A 16,365-nucleotide genomic window follows, 5' to 3' on the forward strand; every position below is an offset into this window, starting at 1 on the left:
TAAATTATAATTGTTATTTTTTAAAAAAATTGTTTGATTCAACATTTTAAAATAGATTTTTTTATCTTACCGTGAGTGAAATAAACCCAAAATAGTTAAGGTTTTTTATTTTAAATTTAGAAGGTAAGACAAAAGTAACCCAAAAAAAGTTAAATACCATCTTATGATATAAATGGTATTAATATTATTAAAATATCTTTTAAGACAAACCCCACAATTACCGGATAATTTCAAACAAAAGAAAGGAAAAGAAAATAAAAGAAACAAAAAGTTATCGTTTTTTTACTTTAATTACTGGTTCTTTCTTAAAGAAAAAAAAGATTAAATTTTGTAGCTTTTTTTTGCCTTGTTGGTGGTGTGTTTTAGCTGCTAGTTTCGAAATCAGTTTGTTCGATTTGTTGATCTAACTTTTGCTTCTCTCGATCTTTCAATGGCCACTTTAGAGAGAGAAACAAGAGAGAGAGAAAGCAAAAGAACAAAAAATTCAAAGTGAGTGACTTTGCTAGTCAAATTGTATCATTTTTATCAGTTTATAATAAAAATTTAGAAAAAGTTGGAGTCTTTATTAGTTGAAGACTCTAACTTTATAATTATTTTGAGTTTTTGGATTTGGGTTTTGATTAATTATTTAGGATTTGATATGGGTGGGTGTTTTCCTTGTTTTGGATCATCAAACAAGGAGGGTGGTGGTGGTGGTGGTGGTGTTAAAGAAGTGATTAAAAAAGATGCAGTTAAAGAAGGTTCTTTGCCTCAGTCCAACCATATTAGTAGAGTTAGTTCAGGTACAAAGTTTAATTCTTGTTGTGGAAGATTATTTTGTTCTTGAATTATGAGTTTTTGGGGTTTGTTGTGATTGTTCTTCTAGTATGTTTTTGGTAAAATTTGTTGCTGTTTTGATCTGCTTTAACTATGTAAAGTTTGCTTAATTGTTGATGGATTGGTTTGGTTGCTTGTGGAATTTCTTTTTGTTTCTGTTTTTGATTGCTATGGTGATGAATTGGTGCTCAGTGTTGTTTTAGAGATCTGCTCTTAGTATTTGGATATGGATTTTGTTGCCATTTTTTTTCTTTTATAGCATAATTGTCGAGGCAGAACTGGATGTTTGTTATTTGAAAACTTTTCGTGCTTGCTCAAGTGAATTATCCATAAGTTAGGTCCAAATAGTGTTTGTTATTTGTGTTTGTTTAAAGATTATAATACGGCTATTGTTAGGTTTAAATTTGCATTTTGTTTGTGGCTTTTTTGTCACAAGCATTTGCTTTTCGAAATAATAAGCAGCTTCGTATTGCTAAACCTAGTGAGAGAACATATGACAGTGTCATAATTTGTAAGCATTGTCCTTTGGATTTGGAAGGCCGATTAGTTTGGAGTGGTTCATTTGTGTATACGTACGATTTTTAGCCCTCTTGCTGTTCAATTATGTTTTAACATGAACTTCTCGTGTGTGCAATTAATATAATGTAGCTGATCGTGCAGACAAATCCAAATCACGAAATGGTTCTGATCCTAAGAAAGAGCCAACAAATCCAAAAGATGCGCCTACTGCTCATATTGCAGCACAGACATTTACATTTCGGGAGCTTGCTGCTGCAACAAAGAACTTCAGACAAGAGTGTTTATTGGGTGAAGGGGGGTTTGGAAGGGTTTACAAAGGCCGCTTGGAGACCACTGGACAGGTATAAGAAAAGCCAAATGTCTCCATTTAAATAGGCTATTCAAATATGTGTGTCACTTCATTCATATTTGAGCGAATTTCAACAGTATAGATTTGCAATTTTTGTCTTGCTTAGATTCTAACTTAGGTATTTAATATAACGAATAAGTATCAAGAAATGATGAAACTAGAACGATTCTGATTTGATGATTTTGGGCTCGATGGATTTTTGTTTTCAGGCAGTTGCTGTAAAGCAGCTCGATCGGAATGGCCTCCAAGGAAACAGGGAATTCCTAGTGGAGGTTCTCATGCTCAGCCTCTTGCACCATACAAACCTTGTAAATTTGATTGGTTATTGTGCAGATGGAGATCAACGCCTCCTTGTTTATGAGTTTATGCCACTTGGGTGTTTGGAAGATCACTTACATGGTAAGATCGTCTTCTTTCTTTCTTTACAGTATTGCTGGAGTGTATACTCTAGTAGACTTTTATACTATAGCAATAGCATTTGTTCTTGAGATCCTGAGATAGTTGCTAGTTTAGTTTATAATATAATTAGTTTCTATCAGTTAGATGAATAGTCAACAATTTCACCTAGATAGATTATATTGCTTGATTTTACTGGAACTGCAGTTATATCACTTCTTAGCCCATCACCAACATTAGGTCCACCGACTGTATCAGCACTAGCCCTTACTTGACAGATTGTGGTTTAACACAAATCACTTGGCAAGTGATGGCCGTACTGCTGAAAAATTATAGATGTTGTGGAACACTTTGTTAAGTCTTTTCAAAGCTAAAATGAAATTGTGGTAAATGATTTTTCTGGCATAATGGAGTTTCCATTTACCTAATAGCAGAAGTAAAGCGGGGAAATTGTATGAAGCTCCTTTGGGCATATGCTAGTTAATAATATTTAAGAGAATACATGAGAGTAATATCATGAAGAGAAGTTCTTTGCAAATTGCAATGGTATGTCAGCCCGCCACAGACCACATGATAAGTGAAAGCACCACTGGTACGGGGATATGGAAATTAATTCTTAAAATGATCAGATTTGGAATGAAATTCTGTTGGATATTGTAGGAATTATCTGTTGGTGATGTCTTCCACTGATATTTATCGCAATTGGTTGATGTAAAATTCCAGGGGAGGAATAGTGTATCTGGTTATAAAGAGAATCTCAAAACGATATCGAAAGCAGGCAGTTAATTTTCTGACTGGATTTGCAGATTGCCAATTCATACGTGATAACTACAAGTATACAACTGCACTAAAGATGGTGTGAATTTATTCCCGTGGCGTAATATTTTAAGATACTATTTGCAGTTCTAATAGCAATTATGCATTAGATATTTTCTAGAAGAAACTATGGTCTATTCTGACATGCTACTGGGTGTCAAAATTGCTTGAATTGTCAGTTGATACTTGCACTTCTGATCTTGAATGTTTGTGCAATGGTTCAAACATTGTGTAATTGTCTAATTAAACCATAAATGATAACTGCAATGCTGCAACCAGGGGCAGATCTACCCGTAGGTTTTGATACGCACTAGTCTGGGCTGCTGTTGGAAATTATCAGCCCGGGCTTCCAGGAGGTAAGAGGTGGACTAGATGGTCACATCTCATTTAACACGGGCTAACAAGAAATCGCGGTTCCGCCACCGATTGCAACATTAGTATTGATTTGTGGGTCATTACTCAATCAAATTGCATTACTTGGCTTGTGGATCTCCAAAGAGTTCTTCTCATACATGGAAACACTGCAATTCATTTTGGTTTTATTCAGCAGTTGATAGCATTAATTGGTGTGCTTGATGGGAGAATGCAATTGTTTTTTTGCAATAGTACACAGATTTTGTTGATTACGGGGATCGTCCATATAACTTCTGTGTAGAGTTTTACATATTCTGGAGCATCTAGTTTTTGTACATCTGTTAGTGTAAGACTTGGATGCTTATAGGTGTAATGCAAGGTCCAAGTCAGCACATGGGGTTTTATTTGATTTTTATTATTTGTCGGCCAATACCAATTCAATTTACTAGCAGTGTGTTTTTTTTGTCACCGTACATGCAAGATACTTTGACTATTGTTAACAGTGTCTTCTGGAGCATCCAACTCCATACTTAGAATTAGCCAATTAATGACTTCCCCGTACTAGAGTTTAGGTAAAACAGCCATTTGGTATCATGTCATGATGGTTTTAATTGTACATGTGCAATTCTTTCCCGGAAAGTGAAATTATAAAAACGTCTTGAATTGATTCTCACATGTGGTGAGATGGCCAAAGGGTCCAGTAATAGTTAGATTCTGTAAAATTTGATGCCAGCACCAGAGACAACCATTAGAGAAACCCGGATAATGGTAGAAGAAAACTTTCTTGGCATTAAAGAAACAGCTTTTGGACAGAGGTGAGTGGCAAAATAATGTAATTGATGCTTAACTTGAGAATTTGAGATTGAGGGTTCATAATATTGAGGTAATTCTGTTAGTTTAGCAAATTAGTTAATCATCCTACTAAATTAAGATAAAAATCATAGCTCGTAGCATCATATTAAATCCATTCTCTTGACACTTGTTGGTGCTCTTTGTTGTTCTTGGTTTATCATCAAAGTTTAACCATCAAAAGATGATACTCGGTTGCATCATCAATAGCTTGAAGAACCTACTTTACAATCTTCATTTTTTTCATATCCGAAATTTGAATTGGTTAGCTATTGTATATGCAACTCATTACCGTTACTTTTTTTTAATCTTGTTTTCAGATCTTCCATCAGAAAAGGAACCTCTAGACTGGAATACTAGGATGAAAATTGCAGCTGGTGCTGCTAAGGGGTTAGAGTATTTACATGACAAAGCTAACCCACCTGTCATTTACCGAGACTTGAAATCATCTAACATCCTTCTTGATGAAGGGTATCACCCCAAGTTATCGGATTTTGGACTTGCAAAGCTGGGTCCTGTTGGTGACAAGACTCATGTCTCAACGCGTGTGATGGGAACATACGGTTATTGTGCTCCTGAATATGCTATGACTGGTCAACTTACTTTAAAATCTGATGTCTATAGTTTTGGAGTTGTTTTTCTTGAACTTATCACAGGGCGCAAGGCCATAGATAATAATAGGGCTCCTGGTGAACATAATCTTGTTGCGTGGGTACGTTTACGTTTCTTCATTTTCATTTTGAAAAACACTTTAAATTTATAGTTTGATGCATGATACTAGTAGTTCTGATATTTCACTTAGTTATTTTCTTTTCTGTTGAACTAACATAAAACAAGGTTTCTGTTGTTTTCATCGGACATGGGGTTTTTCAGGCTCGACCACTTTTCAAGGATCGTAGGAAGTTCCCGAAGATGGCTGATCCACTGCTTCAAGGGCGTTATCCAATGCGAGGGTTATATCAGGCTCTTGCAGTTGCGGCTATGTGCTTGCAGGAACAAGCAGCTACAAGGCCTCTAATTGGAGATGTTGTAACCGCACTGACATATTTAGCATCTCAATCTTATGATCCCAATGCTGCCAATCAAAGCAACAAAGTCGGACCGTCTACTCCTAGGAGTAGGGACGACCGGAGGGGAGCAGCAGAAGGGCTTGACAGTCCAGATGAGCATGGACGTGGCGGGCGGCATGGCTCCCCTTCTACTTATAAAAATTCACCAGATTATAGAAGGCGTGATTCTGTCAGGGAATCAAACAGCGTTGCAGAATCAGGAAGAAGTGAAACTGGCGGTACGTCTGGCAGGAATTGGGATTTGGTGGATGGCTCAGAACGACACGATTCTAAGAGAGAAAGTCCCGTAAATAGCAGCAGAAATAGGGAAACTCCGAGGAACCGCGATTTAGATAGAGAGCGAGCAGTTGCAGAAGCGAAAGTATGGGGCGAAAATTGGCGAGAAAAAAAGCGAGCAAATGCAGTGGGAAGCTTTGATAGTACAAATGAGTAAAGCAAGATTCCATGATGATGATGAAGACAAAAGACAAGTTGTAGATACAGAGTTGTTCAAAGTTGGTGGTTTCCATTTCTGGCTGAGGGAATAATAAAGATTAGTTCTTTGACTGCTGAAATTCTTGTCTTGTACCATTCTTGTAGTCATCATGAGATTGAATGCTTCAATTATGTGGTTGAAGAATGGGGAAATACGAGACAGTTTAGCTCAGCGTTTGTCGATCACACCGGAAGAAACGCCATCAAAGAATGCTACGAGTTAATGTTATGTATTTAGGGTCTTTATTTTTGTTTTTTTGGGGTCTGTCACAGGGAAATTTGGGAAGATAGCTAATTTTTGCCCATATATTTGTGTGTGGGTGGGTGTGTTGTGGGATTTTATTGGTGTTACGGTAAGCTTGTATTTAATATGATCTTGTGTATGCATTTCTGAGTCGAGTCGTCTTTCGGCAAGTTTTCATCATATTCAGAGTTCTCTTCTTATCAGGTTGAATGATTGTTGGATCAAGCAAATGTAATTATATATGAATATTATGGCAGGTGCTACGCGGTAGAAAGATTAATCTAAAATCATGGCAGACATTACATGATGATAGGGGTGTGCAAAAACCGACCGAAACCGAATAACCGAACCGAACCGACAAATTCGGTTCGGTTTGAAAAAGTAGAATATTTTCGGTTGGTCGGTTCGGTTCGGTTTTTAGAGTAAAAAAATTTCAGTCACTTTTACACGTAAACCGAACCGAAAAACCGAACCGAACCGAAATAATCGACCGAACCGACAGGTTCGGTTCGGTTTGAAAAATTAAATTTTTTCAGAACTTCGGTTCGGTTTCTTAAAAAACCAAAAATTTCGGTTCGGTCGGTTCGGTTTAACCGAATGCACACCCCTACATGATGATACTAAGGTGGCAAATGGCTTTAATTTCCGTCACTTATTTGATGACGGATTATGCTGAATCCTAAAATATTTATTATGTGTATAATAATATCAAATATTTATTTATACAAATTTATTAAAATTCTAACTAAATTTATAAATATACTACTCTTGACTTTTCATATATTGTTGTAATTCACATTTTTATTTTTCTTATTTAATAATCAAACCATATGAATTTTCATTTTTATTTCTATAAACATTCTAATCCTTTTATTTTATTTTTGTATTAATCAACTAAAATTAAAGAATTTAACTAAAAATAATAATTTGAGTTAGTCTTTAAACTAATTTTTGATCAAATACAAATAAAATAATATTTTTATGATTTGATAAATCCAGTTTAATTTGTTTTATTTTTTATATTTAATTTTTTTCTAATTTTTCTTAATTTATTTTTTAGAACCAAATTAAAGACGTTAGTAAATATTAAAAAAAAAGTTAAAAGTTATCAGTCATTAAAAACCATTATAATATAATTTATATTCATACATATTGAAAATATAAATTTATAGACTGAATTAGACTTCAATTCTTTTAGCTAATTTTTTGACTTAATTAACTACTCTCTCCAGTCCATAATATTTATTACATTTGAGAGTTTTTTAGTCCATAATATTTATCACTTTAAAATATCAAGAAAACAGGGGTGAAGCCAGAAATTATTTTAAGGGGGTCAAATTTTATAGTTTAGTATAAGATATAGACTAAGGTGGTCAATTTGCATTAAAAAGAGTAGAATAAATACATATTAACCTAATCAATATAAAATTTTAGTGTAATTATTTTTGCATAAGGTGATTAAATGACCACCTCGTGCTTAATGTGTCACTGCAAGAAAGCATTAATTGCTATTTTTCCATTTTTGCCCCCCATTAATTTATTTAAAGAATACAATAAACAAATAAAAATAATAGTCATAAATGTAAACAAGTTTTAATATAAAATTAACTTAGTAAAAATGTTTACAAAATAAGACATTAATTGTTTGCAATAAATATTATAGACTAGAGGGATCAACAACAAAGCTAAATATAACTAAAACAAACTGTCTAAATTGAGACCCTTCAACTTTCAAAAATTATCCTCCCACATAAGAATATTGTAATTTGGTCTACCAAAACCTACGGCAAAATTACAAAACTAAACTAATACTACACAAACATTTCAAAAATGACAGCCCCCGCTCACTTGCATTTGACTCTTTCAAATTGCTTATTAGATTCAAGGAAAATAAGCTCCATCCTGACAACATGCAAGCTGGGATCAAACACTTCAAGGAAACCAGAAAACAATAATAAGTAGACAAAATAAAAGCCTATTAATGGTTAAGCGACATAAATGTGTTTAATACATACATAGCACATGTTAGTGCAGACTCCGGACTTTTGGCCTCATTCACCATCTGCCAATACATTTGATTCTGAATCGAGTGAGCAAAAAAATAAAGGGATCTACACCAGTAGTTGGTGGGATAATTCTAATGTTTCTATTACTAAATATCTGCGTACTACCATGATGTTAAAACATGTCCAACTCTTGTGTGTTACTTCCTCCTCTTTCCCTGCAAACCAAACATAATCAAATCAAATTAAACATTTCCTATAGAAAATACCTCTGATAATATTATAAGATTATTAGAACCCAGATTCTAGAAACATACTGCTGAGTAATCATCCATTGTCAGTTGCTTCCGTTTCTTCAATGAGTTGGGACTCTCGGTTTGCCTTCCCACAACACGCTTAGATGGTGTCGAGTTCTGTTTGTACAAACCAAATGCATGTACACAATCAATTCAAGAGCAAGAAATATAAATAATCTGTGTGCAAAGTGCACTTGTACATGCAGTATTTAGTTGGCAAGGAAGTCCGGAAAAAATATAGTAAAATACCTTCGCAAGTTTCTTCTCTTTCCTCGCCTGTCTCTCCCTTTCATCATACTCTTGATTTTCTTTTTCCACCAACCGAATTAGAGTATCACATCTCCGTGCAAGTTCTTGAGTTGTCCGGGATTTGACAAACCAATCAAAACGAAACAAAGGAGATGTGCGGAATGCTGCTTTCAGCTCGTCCCAGTTTCCATACCCAAGCTTGTGAACCATGCAAATCTGGAATTTGTTATACAAACATTAACATCTACAGTATAGAAACTTAGAAAAATAATAAGAAAAAAAAAACAATATTATAGCATAGAGGGAGATAGAAACCATGAAACGGTCGCATTCTTCATTGTACAGCTTCCCTTTGTTCTGACCATACTGGATCTTCAATTCAAGCCATGGATTCTTGTAGCGATCCAATTTCTTCCCAATAGCTTTCATGATCTCATCTTTACGGGAAATTCTAGCCTCCCCTCTCTCTATATTCTTAATGATTCTATCATAATCTACAGGCACACCGCAAGACAACAGAGATGGCATGATCAATCATTAGGTGCAATAACAATAGATTCAGTTCATGCATCACTGGGTGTTGAGACCAGCAAGAGTAAATTCATATTCATCTTAACCAAGATAAATAAACCAAAGCCACTGATCCATCTACTGAAAGAGACAATCAGTAGCTGGAGGTAGGTAGAACCACAATATAAAATGAAGGCAAAAACAAGCCTTATTTGGCCAGAATGGTTGTAGTGCAGTACATAAAAAAATTAAGACTTTCGAAATGATAAATACAATTTTAACTACTAGCGAATAATTTGAGTAGGTGTTTGATCATGTATAAGACATGTTATTTGAAGATCCTTGCACCCACCAATTCAGGTCATCTAACCTTAATACCAGAACTAAAGCACGATATGAAGACATATTTCCACTTACTCAAAAGAGTTGAGTTTAAGTGACAATCTTATAAAAACAATCAATCTTACCATTTAATTCTTTGTATCGCTCCTTAAAAGATTTAGCATATCTTTCGACTTCTTGCTCTGTTTTTCCTTCCATTTCAGAAGCAATACTTTTTATGTCATTCCTACCATACTTCTCACAAGCCCTGATAAAGGAATTGAAATCTCTTCTACTCCATGAAGAAAATCCCTGAAATAATCCACTCATGCATCAGTACAGTATCAAAATCTAAACCCAACACACATCAAAAATTGTGCTTACCTCTTCTAATAGTCGCTCCTTCTCTTCTAATTCTTCAGCAGTCAAAGGCTCTCCACTCTCTGAACAAGTAATAATCAGACACCACTACACCAAAAGGAGAGAACAATAAAAACTGGCACCTTCATAGACCTACCTTCAGGCTCATCAACTTCAATTGTGTCTTTCAACTGGTTTTTTTGATGATTTTGCTGAAATAAACAAGCAAACAGTTAGAACATCAAACAAACTTAGAGAACACATCAACGATGAAGAACCAGAATTAGCCTCAACAAATGCCTTTGAGAACATATCAACAAAAATGATAAAGAGACACGAATTGAAACTAAACAAAGATAGTACTCACCATGAGGTAGCGAACTTCTTTTTCATACAGTTCACTTAATCTTTGTGTATTGAAAAACTGGAAATCGTGCCTGAAAATTTTAAAAAAAAAAAATTAAGACGGTGTGAGACAATTCACGCCCACTCAAGCAAGAAACCATGAAATTAAAGATGTGCTTACAGTTGAGGCATGCGGGGTATACGAGGCTCTTTTGGTTTTGCTGGACCACCTTGTCGCATTGTTTGCTTGAAGTATTCAGATTCAGAGTAACTATTTAAAGACAAGTTACAGGAAAAAGAAAACATCATTCTCCTGCATAAGGATATATCCAAATGTACTAACAAGAAAGCAGGTGGAGTGAAATGGGCAGAGAAAGATCATTACTTGCGTTTTCGCTCTCTCTTTGGTGGTTCAATCCAATTATCGCTGACAATCTTCTTGAAGTCAAACTTGTTTTCATCCTTCAAGGAACAAAAACAAAATGAACAGAGTTGGCATAACTGAGGGTTGAGAAAATCCTATAAAAAATATTAAGGTATTCCATAATAGTTGAGAAATGGGGTTGTCTGTCTACCTTATCATCATCAAAATCATATAGCTCGGCAGCTGCAAATTACCAGAAAAACATTTCAATAATCATGAGGTGTAACTGACAAATTAAATAAAAGAAGCAAAAAGGGTCATTTATGCCCCTAAGGTTTGACTCTAGGATCAAGCAAGCCTTCAACGTTCGGAAAGGTTCAAATATGCCCCCAACGTCTTAAAAAGTGAGCAACGAGGCCCCCATTTTGACTTATAAATGAGACGTTGGGGGCCTGGTTGTCGAAATTGGAGGGTCTGTTTGTTCATTTTTCAAGACGATGGGGCATATTTGAACCTTTCCAGACGTTGAGGGCTTACTTGATCCTAACTCCAAACCTTAGGGGCATAAATGACCCTTTTCCCATAAAAGAATGAAATAATTAAACGTAAATTAGTAAAAATTTCTGTTGATGCACTTACTGTCATCCATTTTGAATTTTATAGCATCTTCTGTAAACTTCTTCATCTTAGCATCAAGCTCTGCTGTGGCCTCTTCTCCTTTGGCAATAATTCTGTCGATGTCTTCATCCGTAATTGTGCTGTCCTTTGAGCTGAAAACCATTTCAGCACCAAACCGCACCATCTGAAGCAGCTCATCTTTATTTACAGCTGTACAAAACAAGACATTAAAACAAAACCTTAAAAATAAACAAATGAACAAATCCTAAAGCTCAACATTTAAAAATGCTTACTTTTCTGCTCAGCTAACCGTCCTTGTTGAATCACTAGGGCATCAAGCGCGAGCTTTTTATAAGCCCTCTCAATAACTTTTTCCTCAATGGTGTACTGTTCCATAACAAATATAAGTTTGAGAAACTAATCAAACACTTATGCTTCTATAGAAGAAAAGCATTTTATAAAAATAGACCTCTGTGCAAAATCGGAACACTTGAACTTCTTTCTTTTGGCCAATCCTATGGGCACGGTCCTGCGCTTGCAAATCAACTTGTGGATTCCTGCAACAAATTCTTAGCAACATCAATGAGGAAAAAAAGGCAGGCACAGCAAGAACAAAAAAATAAAATAAAAAGAACAATATATTACCAGTCACTGTCATAAAGTATGACAACATCTGCTGTAGCAAGGTTAATCCCAAGTCCTCCAGCTCTAGTTGACAACAAGAAGACAAATTTCTCACTTCCTGGCTTATTAAAGGCTTCAATGGAAGCATCACGATCTTCCCCGCCAGTATTCCCATCAATTCGACAGTAAAGATAACCACAATACATTAAGTAGTCTTCAAGAATGTCGAGCAATCTAGTCATCTTCATTTAGAAACCCAGCAAACCAACAAGAAGAATGAAAAAGTGCTTTTATTAGATATCAAACAAAAATAAGCAAGATACTTCACAGGACAGCAGAAAAATTATAAACCCTGGTTATCCAACATTAATAACCAACTGACCTGTGAAAATATCAAAACCCTGGAATCACGCTCTTTTAGTTTTGGAAGCAACTTATCCAAGAGAACCATCTTACCTGCATAACGACTAACAAAATTAGTAATCAAAAGACAAATTTGCATAATACTTAATATATCAAAATCAATAGGCTTCACTTTAACAGCAAAGTTTACCAGCACTCGTAATAAGATGATCTCCTGTTGTGTATGGTGGTCCAGGTTCCGCACCCTGGAAAAGATATGGATGATTACAGCATTTACGCAGCTGCATTGCTATGTTCAAAAGACGTTTACGTTCTCCACCAGCATTAACAACTTCAAGGTCTTTCTGAAGTAAAGCTTTATAATACTGTTTCTGCAACTGTGACATGCCAACCTTCAAAATTGTTTCCTTCTTTGGAGGCAATCCTTTCTCAACGTCTGACTTCAGTCTCCGCAGAAGAAATGGCCGAAGAACCTTAAAGGTGCAACCAAAATGATTAACCAAATGCAAGTAGGAATTTTAGTTATCAACAATACAATTAAAAGCTAGGATGCTTTACCTTGTGCAGTTGCTGAACAACCTCCTGCTGATCATTTTCGCCAGAAATCTGGAACCATTCATCAAAAGTTTCTGCTGAGCTAAAAATCTCTGGTAGTAAGAAGTTCAGAAGAGACCATAGTTCATGTAGATTGTTCTGCACATCAAAACATAAAATGAGAATATTAAATTTATAGAAACTAGGCAGGATAATTAGGATAAGGACAATCAAAGTAAAATACATGCTATTAAAAGCAATCAATCAATAACAACAATATCCATGCAATTAAAGAGTCAAATGGATACCTGAAGAGGTGTACCAGTAATGAGGAGACGGTAATTTGTATTGTAAAGTCTCATAGTTTTCGAAAGAAGAGAATTTTCATTCTTAATTCGATGAGCTTCATCAATGATTATATACCGCCAGCTAAACCTACGTAGTGCAGACTTCTCTTTGATGGCCATTTCAAAACTTGTAACAACAACATCAAACTTGCCTGCTACTAGTAACTCCTCACGTATATGTCTCTGCCACAAGAAGTAATCAACATGTTAAAACTACAAATAACTAGCGACCATCACACATCAACATCTAATTTTAGAGGAATGAAACACAAACAATGAAGAACTACCCTCTGAGGCATAGTTTTAATAACTTACCCTCTCATCAGGATTGCCAAGGAACTTTACGGCACGCAAAATTGGACAAAAACGACGGATTTCATTCATCCAGTTACCAAGTGTAGACTTTGGAGCAACTACCATATGTGGACCAGTTATTCCCCTAAACTCGTTCAGGTACCCCATTAGGGAGATGGTTTGTAAGGTTTTACCAAGGCCCTAAATTGCAAAATCAAGAATTTGTCATTAAAACACATTCATTCAAAAGTACAAATGTTTAGATTGGCTTATTGTATGACCAAAAGCATGGCTCTAATACCATCTCATCAGCAAGGATTCCATTTATGCCATTCTCATAGAGTCTTATGAGCCAGTTTAAGCCGGCAAGTTGATAATCCCTCATCTTTCCTTGAATACCTGCACAAAGTACATAACATAAAACAATATTACCTCCCGAAACTAAGCTTCACTTTAAAAAGAAACACCGGCTTAAAAGTAAACTACATCTGGTGAAGAACATTTCAGCAAGTTAATAAAAGAACAATTGTCCAGTTTTAACCATAAAAAACACTGTTTTACAGTAGTTCGCAGTAAAACCAACAGCACAAATGCATAAAAACACAGATGCAAATGAAAATGACTAGAAATGGCACTTACAAGAGGGTTGAACCAATAGCCGGGTGTTTCCTGATCCAGATAAACCATCTTCCTCCTCTTTCAGATATTCTTCATCTTCTTCCTCTTCAGTTAATTTGGATGCATGTCGACCTCTACATAAGTAAATCAAGAAGTCATGTATAATTTCTAATAATAAAAAACAGAAAAAGCTCAATTCAAACTGATTCCATGCAAGCATTGGCAACAAACAAAATTGATAGAATTATGCAAGTAAAATATAGCACTTGTCAAGAAACAAAGCACAAAGACATACTTCCCCTTAGCTTTCTTCTGCGATGCAGACTGATCATGTTTAGCAAAATGAGCAAATAACTCAGTTTGCTGAAGCAAATACTTCAAGCGCCCCTTTCCTCGGTTATTCTACCATTACAATCAACCTCATGAATCAGCAAAACATACACAAAACTAATTTCCATATGCAACAAACTCTAAAACAAACAAACAAACACACCATATCAGCTTCAATAGCCGCATTTTGAGAGTCCAAAATCTCCTGAATCTTGTTCTTTTTCATTTTCTGCATTTCTTTAAGCCTTTCCTTCTCACGCTTGCTAATCTCAGTGTTGTTCTCATCCTGCAAACCAAAAAAAAATCAGTATAAACTCAATTTACTTTTTTACTAATCTAAAACCCTAACAAGATCCAACAATCGAATTAAACTTCCTTCACATAATATAATAAAAAACAAACCGATATTACTAAAGCTACCTCGTCAGCCTCCTCACTGTCGGAGTTGCCATTTTCAGTTCCGACGGCGGCTTCGTCGTCATCGGAATCAGCGGAGCGAGCGACGGCTTCGAGCTCTTCGTCGTCCTCCTCCTCGTTGATCTGCTCATTGACTTGCTCTTCCGACGAGGAATCGGAGCCGTTGGAGAACGCTTCGTCGGAGGATAGCTGCTGTTTTGAGGGTCTCGCCATCGTATTTGCTTTTGCCCTCGAATTGAGGGTTATTTATTTAAATTCTTTTTGTTTGTGGGGAAATAAAATGAGAGAAAAAGGAAGAACTGGCGGTCCTTTTATTTTAGTATAATTTTGGTATTTATATTTATAAAGTTTTTTGTTTTTTAATTAATAATTTTGGGCTTGGAGGGAGTTGGAGTCGAATTGGGAGTGAAATCGAATTCCCGCCTTTTAGTTGTAAAGGCTTCCATTTGTTTCCCGCCGAGTTATTGAAAGTGGCTAGCTCAGCCCATTGGCTTCAACGGTTCACTAACGGGCTTAGCCTTTACCCTCAATATCATATAGAAAAAAATAAGTATTTACCTGAAATATAAAAAATACTAGTAGTATTTTATTTTATATCATCATGAAAGTTTTATGAAAAATACATCACAAGTTTTAGCTAATTATTTTTTTACTCTCCCCTATTTTTATTTACATGAGCTCAAAATTTAAATCAATCATAACTTTTACTTTCATTCACAACGAGGTTCTTTACTTTTCTCTCTATTTTTCTCTTTAAAATTTTCTCTCAGAGCTCGTAATCAAGCTCGCGATTTTGAAAAATTCTTCTTCGATACTGTAAATTCTTACATTCAGATCTCTATAACATCTCGTTCAGCTGAATTCTTCTTTAATACTGTAAATTCTTCTTCGATATTGTAATTCACGTCCAGCTTCCGAAAAACAGCTCGTTCTTCATAAATAATAATTTTTCTTCCAATTACAAAGATTTTTTAAGGTAACTGCTATATTCAACAATAAAATTGCTTTTTCTATTATTTTAAAATTTTTAATTATATGATTATGATAATATAATGATAAATTTTAATATCTAATCATAACAATATACGCTTTCATGTAGTAATTTTTTTAAATTTTATTACGATATGATAATACAGAGAGCTGTAATGATAAGTATGAAATTTCAGAATTTTAAATTTATCATCAGATTATCATATGATAATCAGTGGCGGAACCAAGATTTTTTTCAGCCCGAGCTAATTAATATGTAAAAAATAAATAATTTTAATGTAAATATGTACATGCTTATAATTTTAAAATAATTTGAATATACAAAATTTTGCTCCTCCAATTGAAATAAAAAATAAAAAAGTTCAAATTTGTGATTTTAGATACAAAAAATACTTATGGCTTATTAATTCTGGATGGTTTTACACTAATAATTTTTTTTGTAAAAATATGAAATTTGATTTTTTAAAATTGTGTTAAATTAAAAGAGTTATATGGTATTTTATTGATTTTTTTTATATAACTACATTAAATAAAAGTGAAAATGTTGAATTTAATGTAACTTTCAGTAAAATAATAGAGAAGTAAAAATGATATTACATGCATAGGAATCGAACCTGTGAATTCCAAACAATAAATGAGCACTTAACCCACTGAGTCAAAGTGATGCCTTTAGTTTATTACTACACATTATTTATATATATAAATTTCAGCCCGGGCTAAGGCACACCTTTAACGTGGTTCCGCCACTGATAATAATCTCATATATGATAAGAATATGATAATATGATGATTTGATCGTCATATTATGATGTGGTAATACAATGATAATTTAATTTTTTTTCAGAATGTCATCACATTATCATCTGGATATGTGATTAGATTATGATAACGTGAT

General features: G+C 34.7%; 2 protein-coding genes across 5 annotated transcripts; one reads left to right on the top strand and one right to left on the bottom strand.

Annotated features, from left to right (window-relative positions):
* Window positions 1-227: 227 nt before the first annotated feature.
* Window positions 228-6,067, top strand: LOC126667932 (serine/threonine-protein kinase PBL27). 2 transcript variants are annotated; one of them, XM_050361084.2, is made up of 5 exons: window positions 228-782; window positions 1,465-1,676; window positions 1,894-2,083; window positions 4,420-4,811; window positions 4,973-6,067. In XM_050361084.2, the coding sequence occupies exons 1-5, from the start codon at window positions 641-643 to the stop codon at window positions 5,600-5,602; spliced, it is 1,566 nt and encodes a 521-aa protein (XP_050217041.1). In that variant the 5' UTR covers window positions 228-640; the 3' UTR covers window positions 5,603-6,067. The 2 variants fall into 2 exon arrangements, with proteins under 2 accessions (XP_050217041.1, XP_050217042.1); XM_050361085.2 differs by having other exon boundaries at window positions 230-782; window positions 1,477-1,676.
* A 1,403-nt stretch (window positions 6,068-7,470) lies between these two features.
* On the bottom strand, window positions 7,471-14,760 carry LOC126667652 (ISWI chromatin-remodeling complex ATPase CHR11). 3 transcript variants are annotated; one of them, XR_007638252.2, is made up of 26 exons: window positions 14,484-14,760; window positions 14,227-14,349; window positions 14,029-14,135; window positions 13,755-13,867; window positions 13,417-13,514; window positions 13,137-13,316; window positions 12,783-13,004; window positions 12,499-12,633; window positions 12,131-12,413; window positions 11,960-12,033; window positions 11,599-11,819; window positions 11,423-11,510; window positions 11,247-11,340; window positions 10,975-11,163; window positions 10,547-10,578; window positions 10,357-10,433; window positions 10,153-10,242; window positions 9,994-10,063; window positions 9,784-9,838; window positions 9,651-9,709; window positions 9,413-9,578; window positions 8,751-8,929; window positions 8,436-8,651; window positions 8,208-8,303; window positions 7,903-8,108; window positions 7,471-7,789 (listed from the first exon to the last, which is right to left on the bottom strand). XR_007638252.2 is itself a non-coding variant. In XM_050360676.2 (25 exons), the coding sequence occupies exons 1-25, from the start codon at window positions 14,691-14,693 to the stop codon at window positions 8,091-8,093; spliced, it is 3,195 nt and encodes a 1,064-aa protein (XP_050216633.1). In that variant the 5' UTR covers window positions 14,694-14,760; the 3' UTR covers window positions 7,847-8,090. The 3 variants fall into 3 exon arrangements, 1 of the variants encoding a protein (XP_050216633.1); XR_007638251.2 differs by having other exon boundaries at window positions 7,471-7,817; XM_050360676.2 differs by lacking the exon at window positions 7,471-7,789 and having other exon boundaries at window positions 7,847-8,108.
* Window positions 14,761-16,365: the final 1,605 nt, after the last annotated feature.

Source organism: Mercurialis annua, linkage group LG2 (genome assembly GCF_937616625.2).
Source record: "Mercurialis annua linkage group LG2, ddMerAnnu1.2, whole genome shotgun sequence".
NCBI lineage: Eukaryota > Viridiplantae > Streptophyta > Magnoliopsida > Malpighiales > Euphorbiaceae > Mercurialis > Mercurialis annua.